Source organism: Ylistrum balloti, unplaced genomic scaffold (assembly GCF_031769215.1).
Source record: "Ylistrum balloti isolate Yb309-2 unplaced genomic scaffold, AGI_CSIRO_Ybal_v1 Utg369958, whole genome shotgun sequence".
NCBI lineage: Eukaryota > Metazoa > Mollusca > Bivalvia > Pectinida > Pectinidae > Ylistrum > Ylistrum balloti.
The window spans coordinates 440801-463741 of NW_026782057.1; the positions used below are offsets into that span (position 1 = coordinate 440801).

General features: G+C 35.1%; 2 protein-coding genes across 2 annotated transcripts; one reads left to right on the forward strand and one right to left on the reverse strand.

Annotated features, from left to right (window-relative positions):
• Positions 1 to 1055: 1055 nt before the first annotated feature.
• Positions 1056 to 12836, reverse strand: LOC132547518 (snRNA-activating protein complex subunit 3-like). Its single transcript, XM_060211273.1, has 9 exons — positions 12646 to 12836; positions 9555 to 9641; positions 7002 to 7101; positions 6629 to 6769; positions 5105 to 5245; positions 4681 to 4763; positions 3859 to 4023; positions 3466 to 3573; positions 1056 to 2454 (listed from the first exon to the last, which is right to left on the reverse strand). The coding sequence occupies exons 1-9, from the start codon at positions 12834 to 12836 to the stop codon at positions 2307 to 2309; spliced, it is 1164 nt and encodes a 387-aa protein (XP_060067256.1). The 3' UTR covers positions 1056 to 2306.
• Positions 12837 to 13069: 233 nt separating this feature from the next.
• Positions 13070 to 15086, forward strand: LOC132547526 (uncharacterized). Its single transcript, XM_060211288.1, has 3 exons — positions 13070 to 13157; positions 13655 to 13875; positions 14469 to 15086. The coding sequence occupies exons 2-3, from the start codon at positions 13667 to 13669 to the stop codon at positions 14656 to 14658; spliced, it is 399 nt and encodes a 132-aa protein (XP_060067271.1). The 5' UTR covers positions 13070 to 13157; positions 13655 to 13666; the 3' UTR covers positions 14659 to 15086.
• Positions 15087 to 22941: the final 7855 nt, after the last annotated feature.

The following is a 22941-nucleotide window of genomic DNA, read 5'->3' on the forward strand; positions in this document are numbered from 1 at the left end:
GAATATCCTTTTAAATAGACATTGTTTTTGACTTCCTTGTTCAAAAGAGCTTATACCATGGTATGATGTCAATCAACATCAGCAAAAAATTACTCTAACGTTACTGACAACATTTTGAATAATATGGATTAGGGGAAAAAAAGTCTCATTTAATGGAATAGAATTCAGATTGGCCAGCAAGATCTTATCACAATACAGCAGGATTCATTACAATTAAAGTCTCATTATGTTGTCCATTTATTACCATTGTAATGGAATGGCAGCAAGCAACTTCATATGTCTAGAAAAACCATGGAAACTTCTGCACCGTCTCTGGGGTGCATTTTTAGCCTAACATCATCATATGGGCTGTTTAAATAGCCCTTCATTGAAGATCTATTCATCCTTATTCTGGTTGTTGCTATTTCTTAAAAAGTACTGGATGGGTCATTCTCAGACTTCATAAGCAAGTTCCCCTTGGTCCCTATTCTATTCTGCGACTAACTAAAAACACAAAATGGCCTACTAGCAACCATTTTAGATTTTGACAATTCTAGTTTATTTTCATTATTTCTTGAGAAGTTTGTGATGGGTTATGCTCAACTTTCATACCCAAGTTTCCCTTGGCTCCCAGTTGTACAACTGTCTATTTTGGGACTAATTGGGAACACAAGATGATAGACAGCCATCCTGGATTTTGACTGATATAGCTTATTTTCACCATTTCTTGACAAGTGCTGGATGGATCGTTATCAAAATATATAACCACCTCTTCCTTGGCTGCTTGGATTTTGGGGTCAATCTGAAAGAAAGAAAAGGATCCAAGAAGAGTTGAAGATCAATCCATTGCAGACACTAAAATTCCACTGATCTTTCACATAAATTATACCATACAATTACTACCCAGTTGCTGAAAATATTCTTTCTGGACATTTCTACAGTTGAAGTAAGTCAGCAAGTTCTCACCTGTATTTGATGGATGGTTTCTTCAATTTCAACAAGTCACCGAGTCAGATATCAGAGAAGATATTATACCAGGATTTTATCATGAATTTTAATAAAAAGAACAAAACCTATTTTCAAAGTATTTTATTGCAACAAAACATTTTCCCAGTTTTGTATTACAGAACAAGTGGGACTATTCCATCCACAATACACCCAGCTGTTAGTATCACTTGAAACTTTTCCTGGCAAAATTGAAGGCACAAGCAAAGTAATTTGATTGGTCCAGAGCTGGTTTCGGGAGAGAAAAAATTACCAATCACAGACTCGTACACTCGTTTGAATATTACAATGGAGTGACACATACCGTTACATGACCCAAAGATTTGTTAGATGTACATCAAAGTATCGAACAAGATTTCTCTTATCCACTGCTGTCACACAAGGAACCTTCAATTTTGCCAAAAAGTTTTACAGGGGTGCAGAGAGTGATAGTGGGTGTAACCCCCAGAGTATTGAGGGCTTACTAAGGAGTTCTGATATCAAAGTGGAGAACAGCATGGACAGAACACTGCCCATCTTGTATACCAATATCCACTTACAATCATACAGTGATATACATTACAGTATCCACTTACAATCATACAATGATATACATTACAGTATCCTCTTACAATCATACAATGATATACGCACAGTATCCTCTTACAATCATACAATGATACACATTACAGTATCCACTTACAATCATACAATGATACACATTACAGTATCCACTTACAATCATACAGTGATATACATTACAGTATCCACTTACAATCATACAATGATACACATTACAGTATCCACTTACACTTCTACTTTGGACTGACCTCAAAAATAACACATGGTCAGGACCCTCTCCGGATCATATCAGGCAAGTTTGAGCTAAATCCCATTGGTGGAACTTGAGATATTTAAAATATAAAAAGTTTAAACATGACGGGCAATGCACCATTACAGCGAAACACAGTGGCTATAGGTCATCCTGACCCAACACAAAAACAGCCTTAGATGACTACCCCAGTACTTGAAGGGACCTGATGGTTTTTTTATACTCCATGTTTATCACTTGGCCTGGTATCAACTCACCTGAGATAGGTGATAGAATCACAGGTACAAAATAAAGTGTTTTCCCCTTGTAGAATTACCCAGGTGACTTCATATTCATGATGACTATTTAGTGTACTTTTGAAGTATGGGGACTGGAGTCTGTTACTGCTTAATGCACAGTAATGGGACACAAAGACTGAACTTGTCACTTTCAAGTCCTTGAATTCCACAGAGTAGTGCAGAGTGGCTTGCACGCCTTGGCAGACAGGTCTTTCATTCACCACATGAAGTTCTCACAAAACTGCTTGTTTGTCAAAGTACTTGCATGCCTTGAAATTTCCAAGTTTCTTTCCGTCTTTGTCGTAGTGAAGTGTCCTGAAGCACTGGTCACAGAAGAAAGACGGGTCATCGGGTGCATGTTCACTGCCGTAAGTCAGCCACCTGGTAAAGATGAAAAAACAATATTCAGGCAATGGGTACAGATAGACTGTTTTTCTCATCATAAGACGGCAGCAATTTTCTTTTACGATACAGGCTATATACTGAAAATGTATCGCACAAGTCTCTATGCAATTTGTTTTTTGAAATATTTAGATGGAAACAAATTTTCAAAGGTGAAATTTTGGGAAAAAATCAATTGCACCATAAAGAAATTTGGTTTTCAGTAAACTTTTAAGGACTTGTTCTGCAAACAATAATAATTACATACATTCTGTAGATAACTACTTTGTTTACACATGTTATAGGAGTGTTGATATGGTTGACTATTACACTGTTTCATAACATTATGAAATACATGTACATGCTGCAAACATAATGGTACTTATTATGTGTTTCTAATTATTCTCAAGGAGACACCAATATTCCTTATGTCTACAGAGCTTGTCATCATCAAGACCACAGTGTTCCATATATCCATGTTATCTGTTATTGGTTTAATGTTGCTTTAAATCCTATTAACAGTCGGGGTCATTTAAGGACGTGCCAGGTGTGGGCAGTAAAGGGCATCTAGAGTTCCCGGAGAAAAATCACCAACCTATGGCAAGTACTTGGCGACTCCCAGACAAAGTCTCGATCCCATTACCCAGAGGTTGAAGGCTAGTGATTAAGATGGTTAGATGCCTTAACCATTCAACCACCGCAGCCCCCATTGTCTGTTACCCTATTTTCTCTGCACTGTTAAGAGTATATTACAAAGAAACCAGCACCAACCAGAAGACGATAAACTGGTTGTATCTCTATTAAGATTCTGTTTGGTGGGAAGTAAAGGGAATTTCAGCACAGAATCCTGGTGAAATTGATCAATTGGAGTCTGATTCTTACACTTTAATTTTAAAGTTTTTATCAATGTTCTTGAAAAATCGACAGCACTTCCATGCCTTACATTCAACATTTCAATATGCTAAGCAAAGTCACTATGACATCTCTCAATTTCACAGCCTACCAACTTACCGAGAGGAGTGGATCTCACAAACACGACAGATTGAGCGTTTGTATGTTCTCTTGAATGTCAGTCTCGGGTACTCCCTACGGTCCTGGATATCATCATTGTGAAATAGACTGCCAAACGATAACAAATGTATTTAAGGTTGCATTTACCACTGAACCAAGACTTTAATCTCTATTCCAAAGAGTTCCAATGACCAAAACTTACATGAAACATTTTCTTAGCAGTAAAGTCTGTTATTGTGATAGGTAATGTGTGATCACAGATTGTGAAAACATAAATTTACAGGCACCATTAGACAAGTTCATCCTCTTGAAAACATTAATTACAAATTTAATTTGTAGAACAGATTTTACTATATATAATTGTATGATAGAAAGGCCCTGTTTTGTATGTACCGTATGTCATTGAAGATGAGGATGTGCTCGCAATTTCCCTGGTGTAGATAGAGGTATGGCTGACCGAGACGCACTTTCAGATCCAGAAAGATTGCATTGTGCATGTTCTTAGTTGTCATTGGTCCAATCCCTCGATCTTCCGCAGTCGCCCACCTCCTTATTATGCTGAAAAGATAAGTGAGTGAACAGAGACCTTTATCAAATAACATCACTTTCCTATTTACCATGAAGTAACCAGTTAGCAATAATCAGATTAAAATCCCAACAATTATGTCTGGTATTCTTTTAAACTCGGAAAAGATGTGAAAGGATAAATTGCAGCAAGCATTTCTCACATCAGTACAACAAAAAAGGTATTTTCTGTTCAATACATTATCATAGCTTCGTTACTAATGTTGTGTGAACTAAATACTATTAACAAACCTTCTGCAGTTTCCACATCATGATTAGTTCAAGGTGATCAACTTTAGTGAAACAGACTATACTGCACTATGGGTAAATTGTTATGTAGCATCTCCGCAGTTATTGATATTTGCAAATCTGTTTGTTTTGCATACAAACAAAGTTGGTTTATAGTACTGAGCTGAAGAAGTTCTATTACCATAAAGCTAGTAATTTTTAGAGGTCAAGATTTTTTGGATTTGTTTTTTAAAACAAAACAAATCAAAACATCATGATCTGCATGCAAAAATGTGTTCAATTACCAAATTATACAATGGTGAGACAACAATCATTGTGCCAGATTTAATTTTTTTATGTAAGCTTAACTGCTGTCAAATTGATATTCTTAAAAATGGTAATGATATCTGTAAAGAAACTCACCTACTGTAGTCACGACTGTCCACTTCTCTCAAATCATTATAAAATACACCCTCTATGTAGAAAAAGCCTGACTTGTACACATCCTAGATAAAACAAAATAAGCTTATATTTGGATCAGGACTATTTCTATGAGGATATATAAATAGATTTCAACCTGTCATTCTCCCCAATGTTACACAACATGAGTTATTTATATAATGGTCACAAATAACAAGATATGAAGTCAATAAATTTCTTAATTCTTGGTAGTTTTGCTTATTCAATAAAAGTACAGGATTCAACATTCTAATTTCTCGTACAATCAATAATCCTTTTACTAATTAATCATGAACATGCCTAATAAAGCATGCTATTTTTTATGCTATAAATCTATAAAACTGAAAACAAGAAGTTGAGGTAATACTAGTAATCATGGTGACAATACCTTCGCATAGAAACCAGAGTTGTCATCAGGATTCTCACTAAAATCCCCACTTATTGCAAGGTCATTGACGCAGCTAATCTTGTCTCGTAATTCTGTCAGATGCTGACTTCCAAGGACCTGGAACCTCTGATCAAGTCCCAGCTGCAGAAATGATACAGACACAAAGATTTTAATAACATACACACTTAACATTTTAAAATTTACGACCCAGATGTTTTCTAATTCACTGATTCAAATGAACCATGAACACTAAATGAAAGGCCAGTATTGTTCACCTTTGCTTGTTTATAGAGACTACATCATTTAAAGATTTAATTCTGGTAAGTATATTGTTCATCACCAACATTATACCTGTTCTTTACAGTATATAAGTTATAGATAAAATAATCATACATCTTCTTTACAGTATATAAGTTAAAGATAAAATAATCATACATCTTCTTTACAGCATATAAGTTATAGATAAACAATTATACCTCTTCTTTACAGTATATAGGTTATAGATAAACAATTATACCTTTTCCTTTAACAGTATATAAGTTAAAGATAAAATAATAAGATTCTGATGACCCCAGTGACCAAGGTTTTTTATTGAACCAATTTTTGTAGCTTTTCATGCCGACCATACTACAGGCCAAATATCATGACGTCTGGGCCTCGTAGCTTGTAGTTTGATATCCTCTGATGGCTTTTGTAATAAATGAGGACATCATTATTTCTGATAACAATATTTAGCCATACATAAATACTGTGTTATAATTAACACAAGTTAGCTTGGTTGGGAATATTGACTAGCTCCAATACATATGACAGTGTTACCTGTAGTTGGTAATATTGACTAACTCTCCTACATATAACAGTGTTACCTGTAGTTGGGAATAATGACTAGCTCCAATACATATGACAGTGTTACCTGTAGTTGGGAATATTGACTAACTCTCCAACATATGACAGTGTTACCTGTAGTTGGGAATATTGACTAACTCTCCTACATATGACAGTGTTACCTGTAGTTGGGAATATTGATTAACTCTCCTACATATGACAGTGTTACCTGTAGTTGGGAATATTGACTAACTCTCCTACATATGACAGTGTTACCTGTAATTGGGAATATTGACTAACTCTCCTACATATGACAGTGTTACCTGTAGTTGGGAATATTGACTAACTCTCCAACATATGACAGTGTTACCTGTAGTTGGGAATAATGACTAGCTCCAATACATATGACAGTGTTACCTGTAGTTGGGAATATTGACTAACTCTCCTACATATAACAGTGTTACCTGTAGTTGGGAATAATGACTAGCTCCAATACATATGACAGTGTTACCTGTAGTTGGGAATATTGACTAACTCTCCAACATATGACAGTGTTACCTGTAGTTGGGAATAATGACTAGCTCCAATACATATGACAGTGTTACCTGTAGTTGGGAATATTGATTAACTCTCCTACATATGACAGTGTTACCTGTAGTTGGGAATATTGACTAACTCTCCTGCATATGACAGTGTTACCTTTGGTTGAGTATTTTGACTAGCTCCCATACATGTAGCAGTGTGTATACTAAGCTCTATCAAAACATCGTGTCCAACTTGATTTTCACTCGGCACAGATGGCTTACATTCTAAATTGGCATTCTGTAGGTTACTGAAATTCTACAACAGAGAAACAAGTCTAGTTACTTACTTGGAAAGCAAATTCAAACAATGCAATACAGTTAAATAATGTTTGTCAATAAAGATTCTAAGTTATCAAAAACAACTGAAAATAGAAATATTAATTGCTTTTTCCATAAAATGACATATATCTGAAGTTTCACATAATGTGTAAATGTTCATTTATCAGATGCTATATTTCATTACTTTAATTTGATAACAACATACTCACACAGATTTTCTCTTGTACAGTCTTGTATTTCATTTTCTTGTTGATGAACTGTTTGTACTGTGTACTAGTATTTCTTTTCATCATTTCATGTTTTTGCATTCTACAGGAAACAAAACAATCTTTAATAATAAAAAGAAGTTCTTAACTTTTTCAACCATCAATTATATCATATGTAAATATACCATATGTTTCATATAAAACTTTGGAAACTTGAATTTTCTCTTTAATGAGAGGAAATTGGGAAAACATCATACTTTTATCTAACTAATGAAAGCTATATGACAATGTGTTCCTATTCAAACCTATTAAAGGCTTCAGCACAGGAATTGCCTCCCTTTGCCAACTTCAATTTGTTAAAAATGAATCATGAATTTTCCAGCCATAATGGAGCATTTGACTAAATTTTGATATGTTTGTTTGTTTCTTTCTTTGCTGGGTGCATTGCCCCATGAACAGTAAGGGTCACTTTGAACTGGTGCCTTACTCACTGAACAACATATGGGAGGCAAGATCCATGCCATCCTAAGTAAATGGATTCAAGTGTCTAAACTATGGACACAACCATGACAGCACAGACCAGACTGTCTTTCAGATTCCTGAGAAACACAAACCCACCGCACACAGGGAGTGTCAGGCTAAACCCCTCTGATCTTTACCTGAGCTTTCATAAGTCTACACTCTACAGACTGACCAATCTTAGCCCCTTAATTTAATAACTATGTGAAACTATATCTTCATCAGATATTGTACTTATTAAGCATAGAAAGCTTGAGGCTGTAGGTGAATTGAAAAGGAACTTTAAAGTTCTAGACATGCTTTAGTATAAAATAATTAAAATAGAAAAAAAAACTTGAACTCATACCATGCCACTATACTCTATTTCAATAGCCATTTTTTGAGACGCAGATATTTGAGTCCTGGACTCTTGATTTTCCTTTGAGACTACAACTGTATCTCCAGTTCTGAAGACCCACTGTATCTCTTAGTAATGGGACTTAACAAAAAACTTTGGAAATGGTGTTCTGGACTTGCTTGAAATTCTAGATTCACCTGAAAAAAAAATACTGCCATGTGGGCCAAACAGCACTTATCTTTCCTAAAATACACCCGTTCAGCTTTCCTAAGATACACTCATTCAGCTTTCCTATGATACACCAGTTCAGCTTTATCAAGATACACTCATTCAGCTTTCCTAAGATACACCAGTTCAGCTTTCCTCAGATACACCAGTTCAGCTTTCTTTAGATACACTCATTCAGCTTTCTTTAGATACACTCATTTAGCTTTCCTAAGAAACACTCATTCAGCTTTCCTAAGATACACCAGTTCAGCTTTCCTCAGATACACCAGTTCAGCTTTCTTTAGATACACTCATTCAGCTTTCTTTAGATACACTCATTTAGCTTTCCTAAGAAACACTCATTCAGCTTTCCTCAGATACATCAGTTCAGCTTTCCTCAGATACACCAGTTCAGCTTTCCTCAGATACACCAGTTCAGCTTTCTTTAGATACACTCATTCAGCTTTCCTAAGAAACACTCATTCAGCTTTCCTAAGATACACCAGTTCAGCTTTCCTCAGATACACCAGTTCAGCTTTCCTCAGATACATCAGTTCAGCTTTCCTCAGATACACCAGTTCAGTTTTCCTCAGATACACCAGTTCAGCTTTCCTCAGATACATCAGTTCAGCCTTCCTCAGATACACCAGTTCAGCTTTCCTAAGATACACCAGTTCAGCTTTCCTAAGATACACCAGTTCAGCTTTCCTCAGATACACCAGTTCAGCTTTCCTCAGATTCATCAGTTCAGCTTTCCTCAGATACATCAGTTCAGCTTTCCTCAGATACACCAGTTCAGCTTTCCTCAGATACACCAGTTCAGCTTTCCTAAGATACACCAGTTCAGCTTTCCTCAGATACACCAGTTCAGCTTTCCTCAGATACATCAGTTCAGCTTTCCTCAGATACACCAGTTCAGCTTTCCTAAGATACACCAGTTCAGCTTTCCTCAGATACACCAGTTCAGCTTTCCTCAGATACATCAGTTCAGCTTTCCTCAGATACACCAGTTCAGCTTTCCTCAGATACACCAGTTCAGCTTTCCTCAGATACACCAGTTCAGCTTTCCTCAGATACACCAGTTCAGCTTTCCTAAGATACACCAGTTCAGCTTTCCTCAGATACATCAGTTCAGCTTTCCTCAGATACACCAGTTCAGTTCTCCTCAGATACACCAGTTCAGCTTTCCTAAGATACACCAGTTCAGCTTTCCTCAGATACATCAGTTCAACTTTCCTAAGATACACCAGTTCAGCTTTCCTCAGATACATCAGTTCAGCTTTCCTCAGATACACCAGTTCAGCTTTCCTCAGATACACCAGTTCAGCTTTCCTCAGATACATCAGTTCAGCTTTCCTAAGATACACCAGTTCAGCTTTCCTCAGATACATCAGTTCAGCTTTCCTCAGATACATCAGTTCAGCTTTCAGTATGTATTACATATATCCTGATAAAACATAACAAGAAAAAACAACTTGTCAGTGTGTACTTACTTGACAGCCATGAGATCCACATCATCCGGGAAAGACTTAAGCAAAGTCATATCTGGTGGTTCATCACCATTCTTCAAAGTCTCCACTCTGCAATCACATTACATGTCCTGTATTTCTTTCAAATAACTGTTTTTCAAGATGTTAAAAATAAAATAAAATATTCTGATAACTAACAGAGTTTCTAGAAATGTTTGTTTTGTGAAATGACAAGTAAAAAACCTTTGAAGAAGAAGATCTTGTAGATCTACTTTGAACACCAGACAATTACCGGCAAGTGAAACAATTCAAATTTTGTGGAGCTAAATTATTCACCACTTTGTACATTAGAATTGTATAAACTTATTTTAAAAAGGCAACCAAATTTTCATGCTTAAACACATCACAAGAAAGTGTAAAGAAATCACAGTTTAAAATAATTCCTGCTGCTCTCTTCTGCAGATGCTCTAGTTTTACAGCATAGGAAGGAGTAATGAAAAACAACCTGCCAACTAATGACCGTTTGGTATCTAGCAAGACACTTTACCACTCAACTTAAAGAAAATTCCCACTACCTGAGGCTCGCAATGCAACTTGTACTCTCAATTTCTACACATGGGTCACATTAATAATCTTGGATACTAGTTCAGTACATTTAATATATGTAAGAACTTCTGTCCTATTTACAATCTTGGATATAAGTCAGAATTTCCCTTTAGTCAAGGGGCAGGTTGTAGTAAGCCTTTTAGAGTGAAAGGTCAGTAGTTTGCGTACCATTTGGGCTAAGAATGTTTTTTATTAAAGTTTATTTCTGGTTCAGGACTGTGAAAACAGTCCTCTATACCAGACTTTTATCATAACACTGTTTATAAAAGTTCTCAAAATTTCTGCTACACAATAAGTTTTGGTTTGGTACTCCGTTTGTATTTATAGAACAATTCTATATTTTTCTGAGTAATTATCTAGACAACACCTTCTGGTAAGTTATTCATATTGATGTAGTTCTTATGGGAAAAAAGCTGAATCTCTATGTGATTGCACTGCAGCACTCTTTGTCATAGTCTTTTCAATTGTTACTTTGTAAAGTTCTATAATGTCACCTCTAATTTTGCTAAAGGCTTATGTTGATAGTTTTAATTATTCCTATCTCTGACTGTTTGATACAAAATCAAAGGCCGAGCCAATGTCTGAGCTAACATTAGAAGTGTTAAGTTGGGCTGTTTCTTTGCTGGTATATGGACAACACTAGGGTATGCAGGGTGTCAACTCCAAAAATAGAAGCTATCAATCAGCAGTAGGGACTTAACACAACATATACCAGCTGCAACAAAATTGGTGGTCAATAAATTATATTACTGCCAACTGGTTTTTGGCTCATCAGGGCAGTGCAACATGCAATTTGACACCCTAAATTACATAAAAAGTTGGTGGATTTTTGTCATCCAGAAAGAATATGTACTGTACAAGGAGCTTTTTTGAGATATATATATATGTAGATGATGTATTTTTCATTTGTGTCACAGGGTAAATTGGAGTAAGTGTCTGTAACATCCTGTTTAATCTGTATTCGTTACTATCCGTGCATTTACCTGTATGTCGTTATTTGGTGTTACCTGTTAGGTAGTGTCAGTGTCTGTCCTTATATGGTGTTGTCTTGAGACGTGTACATGTCCAGGTGTGACAGGTGAGGAAGTCGTGCAAGAGTGAGTGTATAGGGTAATAAAACTAGAGATACCCCTGGGTGCTGGGCAGAATCACAGACTCGCCACGTCGTTCTGGACATCCTCGGGAGTCCAGGTGCCACATATAGCTACAGTTAAGTGACTGACATGACCCGACGGTCGGTGTAGTGATGTGATTGAGATCCGAAATCAGGGGCATTAATAAAAAAAAAACATTCAACACACAACGAATTCGAGTTGATGGTGTGACATTTGGCGCCCACGTAGGGACACCAACAGGTGAATGACGAAAAACACAGCTGAAAGACCTACTAAGCATCTCAACGACGGACCAGTCGAGAAACGTCTTGAGGAGGTTGGGAAGCCTTATGTTATGGCGAACTGCGCGCAACATGTATATTTCTTGTTCATCGTCCGCACAGTGTTAATTGTGTTATGTGTGAGCCATGGTTTTTGTTAAAAAAATGATTCTATTTGGATTTGTATAACGATATCCATAACAATGCATTCTAAGGACTCTGGTTGCTGGATACTACATGTAGTCGCGAAACGAACGCGCCGACGAGGACCAAAATAAGCATCTTGGGAACCTGGAGTTAACTGGAAACGTTCAACACACAATGAATTCGAGTTGATGGTGTGACATTTGAATCTACAGTAGAGAGGACCTTTCCTCCTTTTTGTACCCCATGAACATGGAAAATATATGAGTTAGAATGTTCATATTGATGTTTGGTATTAGATCCAATCCTCATGTATTTGCATTAATCCTCAGGCATTTTGAGTAGCAACATGAATCGCTCCGATCACACTGTAAATAACACAAATGAAAATGATCTTAATACTGAGCCCTCAGGAAGTCTTCCTTCCAATCAGGCTGTGTGCCATTAACCATTACTTTCTGTTGTTGACCATTCAAAAATGTTGTTACCCAAGACAGTATTTGGCCTGATAAGTCATAAGCATATAACTTGTTAAATAAAATGTTGTATGAAAATGTGTCAAACACCTATTTGGTAGTTCATATGTAAAAAATAATCTGCACTTTATCCAGAGCTTTCAAAACCTCTAATACCATAATTTTAATGTAGTTGACCTCCTGATATGATGCCATATTGTTCCTGTAAGAAATAATTATTTTTCTTATAAAACTTATCATTATGTAATATGTTCCTTCACGATGGATTCTAGGATTTTGGTAATAAAAGTTATCAGTTTGCATTTACATATACTATACCATGCAAACAATAATACATAGGCTCATTAGAAATATGTAAAGAAACACAACTAAAACACTGAAGAAGAAATAGTAAGCAATCCACTGTCATATCAATCTAGTAAAACAGATCTAGGTGATTGTTTTTTTCTGTAAACGAAAGCGATAGTAGAGAAACCGAAACCTTGTGTAAAGTGAAAGTAGACTATTACCGTACCCACAAACAGAGTTCAGTTCCATGACTGTATCTATAGAAACATCCATATCTTTTGCAATAGCGTCCCTTTCTGCATCCTGTGATGTCTGGTCCACTCCTAAGTATGGCATCACGGACGAATCCCATTTCTCGTAGAACTCCCTCACATCAATCACATCGGTGGCTCCCTTCAGCAAACGCATGCTCTCCATTTTGAATTTTGTATAAACCTTCATGGTTGTACAAAACGAAACAAGAAAATAAATGCCAAGAGAAATAAGCGCTCATATTTTTATCTTTAGTTTTATTATACCTTTTCGTCGGTATCTATATTTCAACTGAAAAAGTGTCATTATTTTTTTATATTGTCAACAATAAAATATTTTGTTTCGATATATATTATCTATTCCGAAAATTCAATTCAAGCTTTATTGGCGGGAAAGAAACGGAGGCTGATTTGTAAACAAAAACCGTTTGGCTCCAAACATAACAAACACTGTTCTCAAAAATCTGCATAGGAACTAACTAATAAGGTAAACACAAACTTATTAGAAAAAAAAACCAAATTGTCTGGCTGCCGACCGTCTTTGAATTGGACAGTTTAAGCAGAGACGTATGTCTCTGGTTTAAGTTATAATCACAACTGATAGGTCTATTATCAAAAAACAAAAGAGAAGTCTTTTTATCTAACTTTAACTTGTCATATTGTTTGATGAGGCAGGGGAGGAGTAATTTCTAAGTTGGTAAAGCAATCAGATTTGCTCTGGGGGTGGGGTGGGGGGCATGTGGCAGGCCTCTATTAAATCATATTGTCCAATGAGGGCTTCATCAGTTGCTACATACAAGAAGTATCTTCCTCAAAGTGACACTGTTTGTTCATTAGTTTTCATGGGATAACAAACCAAACCAAAACATTTTTTAAAGTTTTCATCCAATTTCAAAGACTGATAGCGAAAAACATACATTTTCGTCCCATTTTCAAAATTTATTGTTGACAAGTTATTTTTATTATTTTTACGTTTTTTTCCAGCTGACAGTGAAAATGGTTTGGGGAGCTTTGGCATCAGTTGGGATGAGTATGGTAATTGGGTTTTTGTGTTATTCACCATTTTCCTTGGGTAAATATTGGATGAGAGCCAACTATCCTGGACAGACATATTCACAAGTTAAAGAAGGCTTTAGTCCAGCTATAATGCCACTCGTTTTGTGCAGCAGTTCAATTCTGGTGGCAGTTCTTCATTACTTTGTTGGGTAAATATTCACTAATAAACTAAATATGACAGTACTTTTTGAGAATTACAGGGTCTGCAAATAATTTGATACAATATTAAATATTACACATTTCATAAATCAATTTTTGTTGTTGTTTTGATGACAGTTTTAAAGTATATTAGTTTACATGCTGAGATCAGGATGAAAAATGTTTCGAAATAAATATCTTATGCACATGAAAATTAGTGGATAATGTATTTTACTATTGTAAGGAATAAAAGCCAAAAACATAGGTAAAGACCCTTATGCTTGATTATACTTTGTTGTATTTCATACTACTAGGTTTAAAATTACTTTCACCATTGATACAGCTTCCTGTACAATATTCTCGTTTGGCAAACTTTCAAACATATTCCATGTAAAGAAAATCATAGTCAATGACTGAATCAATCGTCAAGATTAATGGGGCGAAAATTGTAATTTCCTTAGTATTTATTAACTGTATATATGGCTAGGTGTGGTGATTCCTTTTAGTAGTATTCTTGTGTTAATTAAAAAAAAAAAAACTTAATGCTGAGGTCAGTTTTCATGTGTAAGCTTCTTATATTTGATGTGCTGTTAATGTGTTTCAGACCCTACCTGGGAGTGACAAGTGTTCCTGCTGCCTTAAAGGTTGGGCTTGCTTTGTCTGTTGTGAACATGCTGGTGAATTTTCCACACCTGTTGTACAACAGAAGTTCCGTGGTAGCATACCTGATTGATCACTCCTACAATGCTGCTGTTGTTACAGCATCTTGTCTGTGTCTGGTGTACTTCAGTTAAGTGTCACAATGTGTACCTGGTGTACTTTAGTTAACATCATGATGTCTGCCTGGTGCACTGAGTTAACATCATGATGTCTGATGTACTTCAGCTATTTACCCACTATCATCATTTGTTCTTTTCATTTAGATTTTTTCTTCAGCATTTTATTTGTGTCTATTATGAAGCATTAATGTATATATAGCTGTGTAATAGTAAGGCTGTATCTATTTTTGATGGAAAATTCTATTGGCTGCACAATCTATGCTAAAGATTGTAATACATTGTAATATCAATAATAAGAAATTGATCTTTACAATTATCAGTATGTACTCTATATTGATAAAATTACAATCCAGTTTGGAAGTTTTCCTTTATTTAAGGTTTTGTTTAGAAACAAAAGAAATCAAAATCAAAGAAAAGTTCAAGAAAATGATTACAGTATATCACTTTATCATTGTAGTGACAGGTTTTTGTTGTTATTTCCTGAATTACTAACTGTTTATAATAATAATAATAATAACAAAATTGTCAGAATAGAAAAAAACTGTGTATGTGTAAACTCAGCTGTAGTTATTCCGTTCAGTGGCGATTTTTCCTTTTATGATGTTAGTGTTTATTTTCATGTTAATCGAACTTCAAAGTTTCAAATAGATGTTGTCTTATTGAGTTTTCAAAATAAAACTCTTATTCAGATTTTGAAAAAAATCAAATATATTCTTACCATAAGGTTAAGACTTTACATTGTTTTACTATTTTTAATTCACTAGCTGTTCAGTAAAAGACTTGTTTGCTTGTGGTGCTGTATTTGTTTATTAATTCTAGTTATCAATATTCTGTTGTCAGTTTTTATATCTACTAAAAGTGCCATTTTATAGTTTCATATTTTGATAAAAATTTATACTTTTGAACTGGTTTTATAAGCTATAATAACTGTGTATCAAACATTTAGTCAACACTAATAAACAAATGTATTCAAATGCTTGAGTTGTTATTTGTAAAAAGAAGGGCAATACCACTGTATATGGGAGAACACATTTGTCAAGGGTTATATAGTCAAATAACAGTTGTTAGTTGTACAACTTCATTTAATGATTTTTGCATAGTTTTGAATTGAATCCATCCTAAAATTTACGAATGCTTCAGTTTACCCTCATTAGCTAAAGATTCCACATGGACAGTAGTTTGTGATTTGTATTTGAACAAGACATCTTCAGAAAGCAGCAATATTTGAATACACATTTTTATTCCTATTATTTGTTTTTACTTTTGTGAAAATAACAAAATAAAAAAAACATTGGATATTGGAAATTTACTTTATACTGTCACACATATATTACATTTTCAGATATTAAAAAACAATGCACAATGAGTAGGGGGTGCATTGTAAATACATCAGACAATTCTTGAACCATCGTATGTCTCATAAAAATGCATACATTAATTTTTTTGTTTTATTAGGTTTATACATTTTACAAGTCTTTTTGATAGAAGATTAGCATAGTCATTAAAATGTCAATACAATAAGTTTATCTTGAATTCTTTAGTTAAAATACTTCATAAACATCACATGCCTGTTGCAAAATGTGTGCATTTACTACTGCATTTGATAGTGTCACCTAGAAATTGCATATAAATGTGTATAGTTACTTGTACATCTTTTCAGGAAAGTTCACTTGTATACTTCAAATCTATTACATCATTTACCTTACATATCAGTACATACCATCAGTCTTGCCCTGCTGATTTTTAGGTCACCTTAGACAAAGTCTCATGGTGACATTGCAATCACCTTTGTCCCACGTTGTGTGTCCATAAATAATTTTACACTTTTTACTTCTCAAAAAAATCCTCAATTGATTTCAATGGAATTTGGCAGAAACCTTCCCTGGCCTAAGAAGAACCAAAATAGTGAGTTATACAGTCCCCTACCCAAAAAGGAAGGGGTCAAAATGAGTCAAATTTGGAAAATCTTCTTCTCAACACACAGATATAATAGAATCAAATGCTCTTCATGTCTTGAGGTGCTTTACCAACATTGTGATTTCATGACCCAAGGGTCTCGCATTTCCCAATGGGGAGGGGGTAAAGTTTATCATAGCTTATATAGAAAAATAGATTTTTAAGCATGATTTGTTGTATTTCCATTAGGAATATTTAAAACTTGGTTAGAATTAGGAGCAAAGGATGACAGGTTTAGGGATGCCATGATTGATCCTAGCTGAAATGACGGCCAAAATGGGATCACATTGACTGAAGATTTCAAAAATCTTCTGAACACCCAGATAAGATAGATTCAAATGCTCTTCATGGATGAAAGTATCTTAAGGTGCTTGGATTATCGGAATGAGTCTCACATTTCCTGGGGAGGAGGTTAACTTTACTATAATTTTCATAGAAAAAATGCATTTTCGAGCAAAGCATTGTTTAATTCCCGTTGAAAACAACTTTGTAAGAAATATTAGTATATGATAACTGCTATACTCCTGTTAAGCAGACAAGGAAAGTGCATAAATAGCTAAATCAAATTCCGGATATTTGGTACATTTCTAAACTTACAATCTCCGCTTATCCGGATATTAGTTTTTTTGTCGTTTTGACAGTTTTGATTAGTGGGTGTCAAAGTGAATGGGAAAGCCCTAGTAGTGATGAAATGAAAGAGTATTCAATGTGCGATTTCTGTAACCGAAAAAAAACCCACAAGAAGGCAGTTGTAATGAATGCTTAATGTAACGATGATTTAGCTTATTATAGTAATCTTGCCTGTGGATAGCGTTCACGTCATAATTATGACGTCAATTTATTTCCGAATGCAGTATATTAACGTTAATTTCTTTTTTAGATATATTTTTTGGCCAAGCAGTTAGTATGACGAAAACTACTTAATCATATGTACATGTAATATGATTTCATCTTTACAAGCTATTAGCCAGGACCAGCTATTAGTCATGACCAATAGCCTAATGCGTGACGAAAAGATTAAACGACAGTGATTAGATAATCGGGCAGTGCACGTGATAATATGGTCAGACTTCCTTGTTCCTATGTGACAAACAAACTAGTTATTTGTGATCTACCTAGTGGAATTTCTGAAATCGCTCACAGATGAAAATAACTCAAGAATGTGGAAATCAGGAAACTCCTCGCTGAATCAGAAAGTTGGCAAGTATGCAAACATTGTTTAGTCAATGAAACTGAAGGTGCAAAATGAGGAGATTCCAACATTGGTTGACAACCCAATCAAGTGCTTAAGAAAGTGATCTGATCTACGAAATAACAGTAACAAGTGTTGAGGAATTGGAGAAATCAGTGAGCAGCTACATGGGAAGATGGCTAGGAGTCCAACCAGGATTTATTTCAATTGGATTGTATGGAAAGTCATGCCAACTACAATTATCAATTTCATCGGTCGTTGAGGAATTCAAAGTGGCCAAGTACCGGTTCGCCATGACGCTGAGGGACTTGTTATATTCTGGAGTCAATGAAGCAGGCATTCAGACAAGAACAGGAAGGAAATGGTCATAATCAAAGGATTGGTTAGAATATCGTTGATGGTCAGAGCAAGGGACTGGGAGCTGCATGTGGACCTTGATGGGAGACTTGTATTCCCATTTATTGTGGACACAACATACGCTCCAGCCCGACATGGTCCTCAAAAGCACTCATTGTGGCGGAGCTGATAGTGCCATAGGAAAAGGTATGGAGTGTAGTGCTGTTTCCCGTCGAGGTCGGCCCCCAGAGGTTTTCCAGCGCAGTCAGTGAGCAAGCTTTTGCAACAGCTGGGAATGTTGGGAAAGGCGAATTCGACATCCTTGTAGAAACTGGGTGAAGCAACAGAAAGAACATCATGCTGGATATGACACCGTCGGAATGACGTTTACTGGAAGCCGGGTTACGTCGAATAGTGGGTTGCCACCACTACTGACTCGCCAACTGGAGGATGAAATATCCGAGTAGAGTTGGCAACCGCCTGACGACGAAGGAAACTGGCAACAGATCACCGAGGGACAGAAGTAGCCAGGCATATTTAGAGGATGCCAAGAATATAAGCAGGATAAGATCGCCTGTAAGATAACATAGTACTTTGTTTAATAGTATATCTAATATATCTGAGGTCAATTAATTCCCACTTACAACAGAAAATAAAATATAAAAATGATACGTGAAGTACAAACCATGTATAAAAATGACAAAGAACACAACTGAAACAATTCTTGCGTATACTGATACATAAATAATGGAATGGAAATAAACATAATCAATTTGTTACTTAATAACTTTAATGGTTTTGACTGGTATCATGCATTTAATAATTAGGGGGAGTGAAAAAATGAAATTTAACGTAAACAAATATCAAAATACAAAAGGGAGCTAAACCCAAAATCAGTATGTACAATTTTGATATTTGATATATTAAAAGATATATCATATTTCATGCTTAACAAATAGTAATTGTCTGTGCATCACTGTTTCTTTGAGTGAATTAAATCTCTTGGTCAAACCCGAAAACGAAGGAGTGATTCTTTCACATGTAATGTCCTCGCGCGATTGACATATATATTATCCTGATGAGCGAATGTCGCAAAAATATATGGTTCGTGAGTATTTGTTGGTATCAGTATCAAGTATCAATGACACTATTATGAGAATTCAGACGTGGTATTGAACGTTACGGCAAATCTCGGGGACTAAAAAACGGTTAAGGGCAAAGTTTACCGACAACTCATTTCTAAGTATGTAAATAATGTTGACATTCCGGGTTACAAGACAAACCTAATGGAGTCTGGTTCAGTAGCAAAGGATATCTCTTTTCAAAGACACACAAGCGGTTAGCCCCATTTACTAGTAATAAACATTTAGAGTTAGAAAGAATGGAATCAAATGACTAATTAAATCACTGATAGTACATCATAGGGCCATATTCTATGTTGGACTCATCAGTTATTATGCTAGGGGCCTACATTATTGAATTCTTAACAAATGTTAAATATACGGTATGTACAGGCACCATTATTCAATAAACTTCATGACATGCAAAGTTTCGGCAATCTCCGGAAAGTTACGTCCACTAACATCTTTTGAAGTTGCATTAGCATTTTAGGAGGTATCAATATCACAGACGTAAAACATTTTGACAGTTGTAAAACATAATTCAGGACAAAAGTCGAGATTATGTTGGCATCAAATACACAAACGTACTTAACATTCTGTCGAAATTATCAGATATAGAGTAAATTACTAAATTTATTGAACTATGGGGCTAGTTCACCTCCCCATATGTTGACATTTCTTCGGTCACTTTGGACTTTTTGCAGTCGCCTCCTAGGCTTCAAATTTTAGACCCCTAGCACCACTGACCAGGCCTAGAAGGACGAAACATTGTTAAAGTGCAGTTTAACTCTCCTCTATTTGTATTGAGCACATATGTGTCTGTTGTATAATTTTCTACTATTTTGAGATGAAATATGTTATTGTATATAAATTTTGAGAATGAATAAAATATCCTTTAAAATCTTGAAATTTACATGAATTCTTCTACACGTCAGTAACGATCAAAATATTTTGACATATAACACTTACACGTATAAAGGCGTTTTTTAAACATTCATTCCATTTCAAACCACTGAAATTCAGAACCAGTGCTTGTCAAGATTGCAACAAAAGTTTTAGAAGACATAATTGTGAGTTCCGTGGTGAGCAGATATCAGACACCATACAAAAATGAAATATGTCTAATGATATTTCATTGTTTCCAATTACAAAGTATACTGAAGGTAAGTAACATCTACAACAATTGAATATACAAATCAGGACTGATTTTATCTACACATACGTATACTGAATCTAAGGCCACTCTGATCACTTTTAATAAGAATTTGATAAATACAAAAGAATCTTGTATAAATTGGATATCATCAGAAGACAGTAAGGATTCTTCCCAGTCCTAGAAGGATGAGTCGCTTGTATGGTGTGGTTTAATTCATTGTTTTAATTTACTGTATCATGATTTAAATTTGTATTTTTAAAAAGTGCTCTTCATTTGTTTATCTTTCGTAGAGTCGTAGAAAATGAAGAATGATTTTGATTCTCCCAGCTGCATCAGGAGACAATGACACCATGTCAAGTTACCTGATAAAGATGGAGCAAGCAACGATCTCGTCAAGCTTGCATGATGCTACTATACTGTAGGTTTATCTCCTCCCGAGAACTTGACTTAAGAAAATGGCTTAATATATACAGGTATAAAATTAAACAAACCGATAGTTATCTAAAAATAAACATTGAAGTTACGAATAAGGACAATTTGACTCGTGAAACCTGGGCTTAGATTACGTCACAAGGTATTGTTATCAGGTTGACCTATTACGGGTTCAATATCCTAGGACCCTATTGATCCTTGTCACGTGTGGGATTAAACTTATCTCGTTCAAGTAAATTGTAAGATGTAAACAACTCCAATTTTACATTGTATTGTAATACATGTACGGTTCTAAAAAGTTAAGAGACTCTGATATCTTAAATAACAATCCAACTTTAATAAAACCTCCTAGTTCACTTTCTTTTGTGGAACAACTGCAATGTGAAAGGAGACATCGGAGTTTAGCTTTTGATTGGACAAATACAAAGTATCTGAAGGATTGCACTGCCGGGATCGAATGACTATCTGAGGGAGAACTTGCAAATTTCCGCGAAATATATGAGAAATATCAACGTTACCCATGTTTTTTTCCAGCAAAAGAACAGTGCGAGCGACATGACATTTGCTCGCTAAGCTTGGTAACTCTACCGACAGTAATTACTATTAACATTTAAAAGTTGTTCAATACATAAATATGAAGTCGGTATTGCTTATCTTGTCGTTTACTTGAAATCAAGTATAAGGTTACTCCACTCTATGTTATTAGATCCTAATGTTTCATCATGGACATTTAATTAGTAAAATTGTTCATTTCATGCTTTAGTGCCCCTGAATGAATTAGTTTCTCTCCCCCATATTCCTCCTCTAGTATTTTTGTGAATACTTTCTTTTCAGAATATGTCAATCTGAATCTTTATGGAAAAAGTCCAAATTTTTATAATTCGACATTCTAGTTTATCTATGGATGTCCGTCGTCACGGTATGATCAGTTGCAGACAGGGCGATAACACGACTTTATTTGTGTAAGGACGTGAGCATGTAAAGAGATAAATTCTGTAGATACAAAGATAAAGGGTCAGGGTGCATAACAAACAAAACGTGATCCGTGATGAATGGATGAGGATTGGTCAACAGTCATTAGGATGATGCCAGATCATGTGTTTCATGGAACAGAAATTATTGGGATTATATGAGTGATTTTTTGTTATTTTTCCCGATAAATCATGATATTCAAAAGGACTAATGTGGGTGTAACTTGTTTACTAACGCTTAGTATATGTGCAAATGCGATTTAAATAGCTTTAAGTGTAAGCATCGACCATCTGGAGCTGATCACGTGAGTATCATTTTTATATTTCAGACGGCTACAAACTTAGATATTTCGAGAAACTATTCGTATTTCCACTGTGATATTGCAAGGAAGCGTTTTGAAAAACAAAATCATATTTGTGCAATTGATCTTATTTATGAAAAATGCAAAGGTATTCCGGATGACTAATGTCACATGAAACAAACATGTGATGCTTTTTTAAACACAAGAATATCATGTGCAACTATTTATAGATCAGTGCACTTATTATCAACCATATCGCAAAAATGCATGTCTACCATGTTCCTATATAATATATATTGAACAAAAATATCTATCATGCATAAGTGAAAATTCAATTAAAAACACACACAAATACAATTGTAGTGGTTTGAAACGCTAAATTAGTACATTGTGTTTTACCACAAGTATATAATTCACTATAGTAGTAAAAGTTGCATCGTTACATATTCTTTCTGTTCTGATATCACGGACTTGCTATACAAGCATGTATGTATAATAGTTATGTTTCTAATCGGAATATAACTAGAACCAGTGAGAAAAGGAGGATGAAAAGCCAAGCCATTTTCATTTCTTTTAACATCCCCATTTTAAGGCTAATTTGAAGTGAGGCTTGAAATGTTTAGAATTATATCTATTATATTTAAACTAAAAATTCAGGTGATTTAAATTTATAAGATATCAGCGCTTTTACCGCATTTATAAATACCACATAACCCTTTACTGTTTAAAATTTTGATACCTTTTCCTATCCCTAATATTCAAGCTGTTTTACGAATGTGTAAACGACTAAAATTGACAAGCACTCTAGTAGCTACAAAGGATTCTTTCATTT